Genomic DNA, 11,850 nt, shown 5'->3' with positions numbered 1-11,850 from the left:
CAGGTGTTTCTAACAGGCAGGTGTTTCTAACAGCCAAAATTGAGAATTACTGCTAGAAGGACTTGGGAATTTGCCATTTACTACACCTGCCATTCCTGGGTTTGTTGACCTGTTTGGTTTCATTTTCCCCCAATTGATAGGGAGTGAGGGGACAGCACTGAATTGTTCCTTCTGTAACATGCCGAAAGAGAGGTGGTGAAGGGTGGCCCCCACAGGAAGCACAGAGGGATCGTGTCCAGAGAGCTTTTCTCAGGATGCACTGACACTCAGGATGCACTGACGTGGTTGGTGGTTCTCTACGTCTGGTGCTTCTGGGTGTTTGTTTTTGGTTTTCTCAGGAGGAGGGGTCATCAGATTAAGACAAATAGACAATTAGAGGGTGGCCTTCTTTTGTTGTCTTTCTGACACCTGGAATCTGGAAGCAACTTAAGAAGAACGCAGCAAATACTCACACATTTGCAGAGCACGCAAAGTACTTTTCTTGTACTCAGTGAGTTCATGTCTCTAGTTGTAGACTTGAGGCCCAGCGGAGTTCAGCCCTGAGATGCGCACATTCAGTCAGCCTGCAGGGTTTTGTAATATTAAGTATGAACGAGTTAGGCCGGGCACGCTCTTCAGTTTGGACTTAGGCCGCACCACTCCCTGATGCTTTTCCTTAATTTAAATTTACCCTCCTGGCCCCTGAGGGTGCTTAAGTTTCAGAGGACTGGAGAGAAACTAAGTTCTAGTGAGAAAAAAAATACCATTAACATTCTGGATACCTTTTCCAACTAAATTCCAGGCTTTTATTCTCCTTTGTTCCGATGAGCAGAAATTAAATAATAATTGGGAATATTAATACCAACAACAGTAACAAAAACCCCCAGACCCACAAGTAGCTGGAAAGAAGTTTATTTCTAATAAAGTGTTTTTATTTTAGATAAGCATTTTAGATGCTCCCGGGGTAAAAAGGACTGACAACTTTTGCCCAAAGCCATGAATTGAAGTCTGCCAGAGGGAAAATTTGCTTCCTCTGGAAGTAGCTGACAGAGTTCACTCATCAGATTAAGGGTACCATGTGATTCTTCTGCCTTATTCTTTTTTCTCTTTTTATTTTTGACGGCTGGCCAGTACTGGGGATCACAACCGTGACCTTGGCATTTTAATCTGCCCTATTCTTTACACATTCCGGCTGAGCAGCAAGCAAGCACCTCCTAGGGGAAAATGGCGAGGAATATAGCATATCCTTATTTAGTCAGGCTAGATGATGGATTCTTTCTCACTCTACAGAATTGTGTGATTGGACAAAAGCACAGTTATTGTCTGATAGGAAAAAGGTGAGGAAGTCTAGACCAGAATTAAGAATAATTCAGAATGTGTCTTTTAATGAATTTCCTTGAATTATATACAGTATTCTTTGGAACATCATGGTAGAATTAAGAATAATTCAGAATGTGTCTTTTAATGAATTTCCTTGAATTATATACAGTATTCAAAGCCTATTTGGAACATCATGGTGAATTTCCTTGAATTATATACAGTATTCTTTGGAACATCATGGTTTTTTTTTTTTTTTTCACCAACCATTGAAGGAAATCACTAACTTTCTTACAGGGAAAATACTTTGAAATCCAGTTCAGTCCAGGTGGGGAACCAGATGGTGGAAAGATCTCCAACTTCCTTCTGGAAAAATCTAGGGTGGTGATGAGGAACCCCGGAGAGCGGAGTTTTCACATATTTTACCAGGTTTTCCTTTATGATTTTTCTTTCCTACTTCCTATTCCTTTCTCCACATTAAAAAAAAAAATTCTTTTCTCTCCGCCTGCAGCTTTGGACAGTCTAGCTGACAAGCCAAGGAGGATTGTTACAATAGTATGTGTGAGTCAGTGCGCAGCCCTGTGAGACCGTCTCTACCCTCAAGGGGAATAAGTTCTAATTGGAATGATAAGACAAAAATTCCCCCAAAATAAAATAATCAGGAAAGTGTTGACATAATTGTAAAACAAAAGCAGGAGTGTTTGGTTCTTTGCCCAATAGAAATTTACATGGGGAGATTTGGCTGGGGTGGCAAGGGGAGCCATTAAGGTGGCAGAGCCCCTGATAGAGAGCGGCGGGGGCTGATCAGGGACAAGGTGACCAGGACAAAGGTGAGAGGGAAAGCCAGTCAGTGAGCCAGGCCTCAGCCAGTTTACAGGGGCAGATGCCCCCCAAAGGTGGACTGTTGGGGAGAAGATTTGAAATAGGCTTGAGATCTTGAATACCAAGTCAAAAAGTTTCCACTTCAACCCTCAGAAGCCATGGAAAGTTTGGGGCTAGAGCAGTGTGCTGGGTGCTTTTCAGCTGGACTCCAGACTTAGCAATCATCAAATTCAACTTTTTTTTTTTTCCTTTTTGTCTTTTTTCGTGTCCGGCAACGGATCGCAACCCTCAGTGTCGCGCCCGTACCGGGCCAGGACCGGCAACGGGGTCGCAACCCTCAGTGTTGCTCCCACACCTCGCTCAGCCAGTGAGCGGGAACCGGTCTGTATGTGGGATCCGAACCCTCGGCGGGAGCGCCGCCACGCTTCCCAAGCGGCACACTGTAGCAGTGCGCCACCGGGCCGGCCCCAAATTCAACTATTTTAAAAAATGTTTTTAAGTACTTTTTAAAAATATGATGATGCCATAAACAAGTGTTTTATGCTTGGGTTTTCTTATTAATATTTTATACATTAGGGATCCACATCAGATTTTCTTTGAAGAAAGGCCTGGTGACTTGTTTTGTTTTTAGTTTGAAGGTCACTGGATTAGAAGGAAGTTAAACAGTGATAGCTCACATTCATGCTTTTGATTACACGGACATCTTAAATGATGGCAGGTTAATTCTTTTTATTGGTATCTCTGTTGGTTGAAAAAATACATAAATGAGCTGTGAATTCAGTAATGCTTTTAATTATATTAATCAAAGCAACATACACACACAAATGGAAAGTAACTGTGTTTATCACACACAGGCACACACATAGTGCCTTATTTGTTGAGCACTAGACAGAAGTACAGAATGGATGTCAGGACCCTTCCCAGTAAATCCAATCCCCACCACCCTCCAGGAGTCCTCTTCCTGAAGGTCAGAAACCACTAAGGTAGAGGCTGGGAGCTGGTGAGCTCAGGGGTTCAAGATTCTGACATGAAAGTAGTGGTTGAAGCTGTGAAATAGGTGAGGCTCCAGTAGGAGTGAGTGTGGATGGAAAAATAATGCCCGTACAGGACTTGGGGGTGGTTTCCACGTGTAGGACGAGGAGACACTGAGGAGCCAGTGATGCTGACAGGGAAGTGGTTAGAGGAGAAGCGGGAAACTCAGGGTCCTGCAGTGTCACCAAAGCCAGGGGAAGCCTCAGGGGGATGAGCAATGGGGTCAAATGCTCAGGGACGGGCCCCAGGTCTGGGGACCAAGAAAGGTAAAAGTACTTTGCCACTGGAAAGTAGAGGAATTTCATCAGAGTGGGGAGGGGAGAAACCAAATGCAGGTGGTTGAGTCGTGGTGGGGAAGTCGATACTGTGGCTCGAAGTTCAGTCCGGGAAAAGCTTCTAGGGAAGGGAATGAGCAGTGTGTTTATAGATGAAGCCTGTTAGAGAAAGGGAGGTTTGAAGATGTGGGAGAGAGGGGCCATGTGCTGGGAGAGGGGAGAAGACCAAAAAGGAGGTGTACAAAAAGATTTTGAGGACACAGGGAAGAAAATGAAGGGCACCTGATGTCATAGGGTGACCTTGAACTTGAACTTGACCTTGAACTCGAACTCGAACTTGAACTCAGAAATGGAGATGAGGCCGCTACTGAGATGTTGCAGGGAGGGGAGCCAAGATGACACGAGGAACTTGATGATGGAGAAGCATGGATAGCAGCTGCCTCTGTTTCTCTAAATGTCATTGGGTCAGAGTCGTGGTGCTGGAGCTGGCCCACGCTGTGCGCATCCCTTCCCACCGCTTCCTTCTGTGACATTCCTTTGCTCATTTGAAGTCAGTTGTGGTGGGAGTATTTACACCATGAATACTGGCAAACACTACAGATCAATTTTGTTTCTCCCAAGAGTTGATGGTCAAACATTTTCTAGTGCAACACTGGCTGGAGCCCTAGAAAGGATCTTGCCCAGACCTAAGCCAGACCTCAGAGCTGGAGCAAAAAGCCAAGAGACAATCAATGTGGCAAGAGCGGGCATACAGCTGTTTTTACTATGCATTCTGTACTGAGAAGCATGGAGGAGCCAGCTCCACTTTAAGAAGCCATAAGCAAGCTTGGCAGGAACAAAGTGATTATAATCGGTTTTGCTTTCCCTCTTCTAAGGGATCACAAGTGTAGGAGTAAAGTTCCCTCTGTTGGACAAGGGAAAATCCTCAGCTCTTGCAGTTCTTGTCAGAGTTAAGAATCAGAAACTGCAGAGATGATTTGGGGCTACTACAAGTTGAGCAGATATTTGGAAGCCCCTTCATATATTGTAGACTAGGAGCACCCATAATTTCAGGAAGCAGGGGTAGAAGGTTCTCATGGCCTGAGCTCAGGGATGGTGGTGGCAGGAGCTGAGAGGTGACTGGGTGCTTTGTGGTCCACATCATGGCACATCCCACCTTCTCTTGCTCCAGCTCATTGAAGGTGCCTCCGCAGAGCAGAAGCATAGCCTTGGCATCACCAGCATGGACTACTATTACTACCTGAGCCTCTCCGGGTCTTACAAGGTTGATGACATTGACGACAGGCGGGAGTTTCAGGAAACTCTGGTAAGTGCTGGCTCAGGGCCAGGCAGGATGTGCTCTCCAGAACGGGCATTGCCTGTGCTAGAAAGGGTGGCCAAGGTTAACAGAGCAGCATGGAATTTCCACCTCGTTCTGCTGTAAGCACTCCATATCCTAAAGCACATGTTTCAGCACCCTTAAATAGCCATATTCCCAATTGCCTGAGGACCACTTAAGGATTCAAGATGGGTCAACAAACTGAATTCATCATTGTCTCCCTACAGAAGCCCTGACAATCAGGCAAAAACTATTGTGGGAAATACATTTAGCATTCCTGTGTGCTGACGGCCTACACAGTTGATGAGCTGTTTCCTTAGGACAGCTAAGCAAACAGCACAGTTACGATCTTAATTAGGTTTAGAAATTTTGGAACACCTTTAGTCTTTTCTCCACCCTCTTCATTTCTTTTCTGTTTTTGAGGACTTTCTCTCTACCTGTGTATTGTACAGATCCGAATACGGTCCTTCTACTCCATGAGGTCCACATTGTATGTATGTTGCAATACAAGTTGTGAAACTAGGTAGATTATTGAGGGGTAGCATCCTGGGGAAAACAATTTAAATTAGTCAATCTAGAACTTTCTAGGGGTAAACCCCATTTAGCCGCAAAGGACTGCATTACCACTGTGCTTTGAGTCAGCTACAAGCCGGTCCTGTCCCTCCGCCCATTCAGAACTGAGTGGGAAACCCTGAATGAGCCAGGGAGATTCAGTTTGAGTGGAGCTGACATTTGTACTTGAAAGGGACAGGAGTTCAGACAGACTGTGTCCTGGTGCCTGGACAATAAGATGGTATCAAGAGGCCACATGGCATCAAAGGAGCTGGGAGAACAAGTGCAGATAAAGGGCCTGCATGCTGGTCCTACAGTGTAATTCTCTTAGGATTCCGAGAGCTAAGGCAAACATTTCAGCTATTTTTAATGAATTTAATGGACCTCCACAACTAGCCTTTTTAATAATGCCTTTATTCAATTTCCTGTTGATTTTTAATCAAGATCCTTTTACAAGTACAATCAATTCTCATCCCTCCCAGTGAAGGGAAAGATGTCCTGAGTCTACTTGCAATAGCTGGAAAGAGCAGAGCAGTGCCATTAGAGGGAGAGAGTTGGCAACAAGAACACACCAAGAGACAAGGGCAGGCTTGCAGCCCTGTATGTGGCTACAGCTTCTCTGAGTATCTTTCCTCCCGGAGCTCTCTGGCCCTTGTTTTTGGAGGATAACATGCTAAATTTAAATATAGAACTGCCCTTCCAGCACAACTTTGAGACTTGAGAAGAATGTATGCATTGGCCAGTGATCACATTGTTCGGGGACTTCCAGCTGCCATCTCAAGCTAAACCGCACATAACTGCACAATCCAATCTATGCTTTGGCTTCTTTATTACTGGCTTATAAAGCTGATGGCCGGCTTGTCTGGATAATTTCTCTTTCCTCTCCCAGCATGCAATGAATGTGATCGGGATCTTCGCAGAAGAGCAAACGCTGGTGTTGCAGATAGTGGCGGGAGTTCTCCACCTAGGAAACATCAGCTTCAAAGAAGTCGGCAACTACGCAGCAGTGGAGAGTGAAGAGTGTGCGTAACTCTGGCATGTGGTGGTTGAATGAGGGGAAATGGCTGGTTAGTTCTGAATCAGAAGTAACCCACCACTTTCCTTTGCTTAGATCTCAAATGGGGTGTATCGGGAAGAGATGTGAAGTCTTCCGTGTCCTGCTGTGGCAGGACAAATGGCCTTATGAGAGATTAGACCTCTTCTGTGCACCTGCCCCTCTCCTCACCACCAGCATCTCCATGTCCCATACCACAGATTAATGACATTGTTTCAATTTATCATTAACCTTGGGGAATCTGGCAGAAACTCACATCTAGGTTTAAAGATAAAGTTTTATCTTTAATGAAGATTAGAGTAATGGCTTAATAATGCAGAAAATTAGTCTACTAATGCAAACGTCTTCTGTGACTGGTTTTTGGTGTCTGTATTCACCTAAAGATGATCTTTAATGAAGATTAGAGTAATGGCTTAATAATGCAGAAAATTAGTCTACTAATGCAAACCTCTTCTGTGACTGGTTTTTGGTGTCTGTATTCACCTAAAGATGCTGAAGGTCAAGCAATAGAATATATGTAAATATGGGAAGCTCAGAGGTTGACAGTTTGCCACACGGGTTAGATTAGACTGGATTTCTGAACACAGGAAAAAATGGACATTGACTATTGTGTTGACCTTTCTGATGATTGCCTTTCATGAACACCTGTATTGTTGGAGCCTCAAGACCTGAATAGTCATTTATACTCTTTGAGAAGAAATGAGGGTCCCTCCTGCAGAGAGCCATTATTGGTTATGTGTGCCCACAATCTATCACAGATACTGTGATGCGTGATTTCAGCCTCTTAGGCATTGACGGCTTTCCAGGCTGTTCTCAGAACCCACACATTCTTTAACCACCCAGGAAGGCATTTCTTCCTTTCTCAGCATTCTTCAAGGATGATAAATTTAGATGTTTAGTAATAAATAGTATCCCACTCATTGCTGACAATGCAGTGGGGATATTTCCATTCCAAATAAGGTTTCTTTTTTATGTTTTTGTTTTCTTTTCTGGTAAAAGGGGGAAGTTCTGCTGACTGCCGATGTCTATCTGATAAAGAGAAAGATGAATTATGTTTTCCAGGGAAGGGGTGAAAGACAATAAATATGCAGGGTGTTCATAAAGTCTAGAAACATGACCTCATCATCATTGTCACCATAACTATGTTTCTAGGCTTTATGTACATTGTCCTTGATATTTATCAAGTGCACAGATGTATCGAGTAGGATCACTAACACTTGACAGTAGTTTCTGTGGAAGGAGACTGAGTTTCTTTTGCCTTCTTGGATAGTAAAATCCTTCACTGCCTCTTTTTGCTTGAGAACAAAATCATGGCACTAAAACAGCAAGCATTCCCCTGGAAGTCTGAGCCAGGAAGTGTTTCATTGCACATTGATGTCCAGAGTGAGTAGCCTCCTCAGCCAAATGGGTAAAGCCCAGGATTGGCAACTGTCTGTGAAATTCCCCGACTCAAGGTGGTGGAGGGCTGGAGAGCAGAAAAGGCTCTGGCTTAAAGCCAAAAGAGGTCCAACTAAGAAATGTGTCCCCCTTCTAATGATTTTCTTCCATTGATTTGGGGGTTTGTTCATTTGGCAATACATGAACATGGTTCAAGTAGGTATATGGTGAAAGTTCTTCCATCCGCCACTTTGCCAGTCAACTTGTTCTCCTGTCTAGAGGTAACCAAGATTCCTAGTCTCTTGTGTTCCCTTTAAGGAATATTTGCTCCAGAACGACTACACACATCCGTTCATCTTTCCCACTTTTATGCAAAAATGGGAGCTTATGACACAATGTCCTACCGCTGCTTTTTCACTTTACATTTATCTTGGAGGGTGTTCTATATCTATTCATAGGGCGGGTCATCTGTTTTATAGCTGCATGGCATTCCATTGGTTGGCTACACTTTGATTTTTGAACCAGTCTGTTGCTGGACTTTAAGATGGCTTATGATCTTCCGCTGTTACAAAACTGAATGAATACTACTGAAATGAAAAACCCCATCCAGCCACACGCTCACACAGCCTCATGGAAATTCACAGCCGGGAGGCAGTCAATAGAAGCAGCCCTATAATTTCAGCACCAGGGCAGCCACTGAAGAAAATATGAGGCCATATAAGCTTGCACTTGAAAAACATGGCATGGATTTTTTTTCAAACCAAGTACTATATTTCCTCTGTAGTTCTTCTTAGCTAAGCTTGTGGCTCTGATTCTTGGCCAAATTCCATGCCTTGTTTCCTGAGTGCCTGCAGTCCTTGAGTTATGTCCTCTTCTACAGAAGAGGCACAAGAGATAGAAATGTATATAGTGTGTGTCTTTGCCAGTCCATTCTCTCTGTTTTGTTTCAGGGATTCTCATCTTAGCCCTTATTGTTTTAGCTAAGTCATAAAAACAATGGCATAAACAATTTTAACAAATAGTTTAACCATGTCCCCATTTTAGCATGGTTAGGGGCTTGGGAAAAGCTACTCTTTACAAAACAGACAAATTGGGGCTAATTATTTGTTTTATAAAACTATTCACTATGTGGTTCCCATGAACAATGAGAAGGGCCCTGGTGAATGTACCATAGATCACTGATGATAATGTCAACTGCGTCAAGTGAGATATGCCCTCCCTGATACTTGTGATAATAACCAACACAATAGCGTCTGCTGAGTGAAGACCACTCACGTGTTGGATACTTGAGCGTATGTCCCTTGACTCACACAGCAACCCTATATGTGTCCAATCTAATTTACAGACATCCTCTGTTCTTACTCTGTGCAAAGGAAGTTTTAGTTCAGTGGAAGACACATCCAGATTCTTAGACGTGTTAACATTAAAAATGAACTAACAGAAGTGGCCGTTGGCAAATCAATGCATTTGATTTGTTCACATGTTCTTTGTAAGAGGAAGCCTCTATTGGTCAAAGCATTTTTGTGAAGCACTCATATAGATGATAAATACCTTGTTCTGGCTTTATGCTTTTTCAAAATGCATTCACTGACTTAATCTCATTGGAAGGTATATACTGAGAAATGTCAGCCCGTTACATTCTAACACCATCTGTGAAATTCAAACAGATTATCCTTTACTGGGAGGCTTGTGATTTTTGAGCATTATCATAAGGTCTTTAACAAAATCTTTTTATCAGAGAATTTTGGTAAAGGTTTATGCAGAAAAAGAAGACCCGTAATCAAGTTCAAAATTTTCATTTACATACGTAAAAATCTTCCTTTCATATCGAGAAAACTTGAGCATTCTTTCATTCATAAAAATGGTGTCATATATCTATATTAAGTGTTTTGCCCAGAAATCAAGAAAATTCAATTTATATTACTATCTCTCCTCTCAGTAAGTTTCCTGGCCTGAAAAAAGTTGCTGCACAATGGGAGTCTCAGTTTTTCTATGCAAAAACTGTTCAATACCATACTACATGACATTAAGGTGGCATGGGTGTGCTGCGATGCAATGTGAATCACACCAATCCCATTTCACTCCACATGCCACCCCCAGAGGAATCTTCGTATAACACCCCTCTTTAGAAGCCATCCAGGCCCCCTTTTGTCCCCAGCACAGACATCTCATGCCATACAAGGAACCCCACCATTGGAATTCATCCTGACTTTTCAACTTGACCTTAACTTTCATCTGTAACCAATACTGGTCTATACACTGTAGCCATGTCCCGACCATGTCTCCTGCATTCCTGCCTCCTCACCTTTGCATGTTCCATTTCCCTGTCTGGATCTGTTCAAATCCTATTCATCCTTTTAGGCCCAGCCCAAATCTCATCCAAACCCCACATTTTTCTTTATTACCCCAGCAAGTTGTGATATCTTCCTATTCTAAAATCTTTCTTCCAGAACTATGTCTGTCTGTGTCACAAACTCAGCTTTAAGAAAGATTCTTTATTTGGTAAACTATCTTTGCCTCACCTAGATTTTCTTCAAGATTTCTTAAATATTTTGCATGCTGTCTCCTCTCTTCAGTAACCACTGTAAACACCACTGGGAATCACATGGTAAGCACTCAATAAATATGTTATTAATTGCAATTAGTTTGATGATATCAGGTGCTTCAAACTCTTTGGAAATGATGCTATGAAAACATTGTACCAAAAAGGAAGAAAACAATATTTGGAGCCAAAGAAATGTTTCTTAATTGAGTTCCTTCCGGGCTCAAGCTTAGAGAGATGTCCATTTTAGGCATTTAACTGTGATCTCAGTAGGAGGGATTGGTTTGCTATCCTTCTTGGATCACTGATTTATATTATTGGAAGTCTCAGTCATCATAGGAATTGACTCATATAATACAACAATTGGGAAAAACAAAATAGATGGATGTGTGTGGGATTGCTGATAAGCACCCTTCACTAGAGTGTAAGTTCTTGAGGGCTAATGATGGTGACTTGCATGTGCACACATGCACACAAGTGCCTCCATGTGTTTGTGAGATGCGTTGTTACAATTCTGAAAGATAGTCATGTTTTCTTTTATGTTCTGCAGTTCTGGCTTTTCCTGCATATCTGCTGGGGATAAACCAGGACCGGTTGAAAGAAAAGCTAACGAGCCGGCAGATGGATAGCAAGTGGGGAGGCAAGTCCGAGTCCATCCACGTGACCCTCAACGTGGAGCAGGCCTGTTACACCAGGGACGCACTCTCCAAGGCCCTGCATGCCCGGGTCTTCGATTTCTTGGTGGATGTAAGTAAACACAGGTTGATGTTGGTGATGCTTCACATTTTAACTATAAAGAGTAAAACTACTAAGAGTTTGTTTTCATGTTTTGGTTCATTCCTTTTAACTATTACCTTACTTTGCCAGTTTTTATCCTCTCACTCTGGGATCGTCGAATCCTGATTTTACTTCTAGAATTGCCCACCAAGACACATTAGCTAGACCTAATACAGTAACAGTTTTTCTGGACAAAATATTGAATAAAACCTGGACAAGCGATCAGAAAAAAGAGGAGACCTTTCTTGACTTTTGAGCCTAAAGGTTTAGGAATGTTGTATTTATCGCATATATCGCTGTGTTACAGATTAACCCAAAACTTAGTGGCTTGCCATAATGAGCATTTATTTTCTCATAGTTTTTATGAATCAGGTATTTGGGAGGGACTTGGGTTGGTGGTTATGACTCAAGGACAAGATTGAAGTCAAGATGCTGATCTGCGTCATCTCAAGGCTTGGCTAGGGCTGAAGGATCTGTTTGAAAGATGGACCACTCATATGGCTGTTGGCAGGAGGTCTCAGTTCCCTGCTACATGGGCCTCTTTTCAGTGCTACATGAATATCCTCACAACATGGGGGTTGGTTTTCCCCAGAATGAGTGATCTAAAAGAGGATGAGCAAGAAGTCACAAGTTTTTTATGTCCTTATCTTGGACTCAAGTATTGTCACTCTTTCACATTCTGTTTATTAGAAGCAAGTCCCTAAGTATAGTCTACACTTAGGAGAATTAGTCTGCACCTTTTGAAGGGAGGAATATCAAAGATTTTTTGGATATATATATATATATTTTTTTTTGTCTTTTTTGT

General features: G+C 42.7%; 1 protein-coding gene across 1 annotated transcript in view; it reads left to right on the top strand.

Annotated features, from left to right (window-relative positions):
- Positions 1 to 1,593: 1,593 nt before the first annotated feature.
- The window catches only part of LOC103610681 (unconventional myosin-Ie), a gene marked incomplete at both ends in the record, with an annotated part of 45,840 nt that continues 35,583 nt past the window's right edge, over positions 1,594 to 11,850 (top strand). Inside the window, 4 exons of the mRNA XM_008594794.1 lie at positions 1,594 to 1,725; positions 4,597 to 4,731; positions 6,185 to 6,317; positions 10,819 to 11,015. Of these exons, the coding sequence (XP_008593016.1) occupies positions 1,594 to 1,725; positions 4,597 to 4,731; positions 6,185 to 6,317; positions 10,819 to 11,015 (597 nt within the window). The remainder of the gene's footprint in view (positions 1,726 to 4,596; positions 4,732 to 6,184; positions 6,318 to 10,818; positions 11,016 to 11,850) is intronic.

The sequence above is a fragment of the Galeopterus variegatus genome, unplaced genomic scaffold (genome assembly GCF_000696425.1).
Source record: "Galeopterus variegatus unplaced genomic scaffold, G_variegatus-3.0.2 Scaffold11570, whole genome shotgun sequence".
Classification (NCBI taxonomy): Eukaryota; Metazoa; Chordata; class Mammalia; order Dermoptera; family Cynocephalidae; genus Galeopterus; species Galeopterus variegatus.
This window is presented reverse-complemented; position numbering and strand designations above follow the sequence as displayed.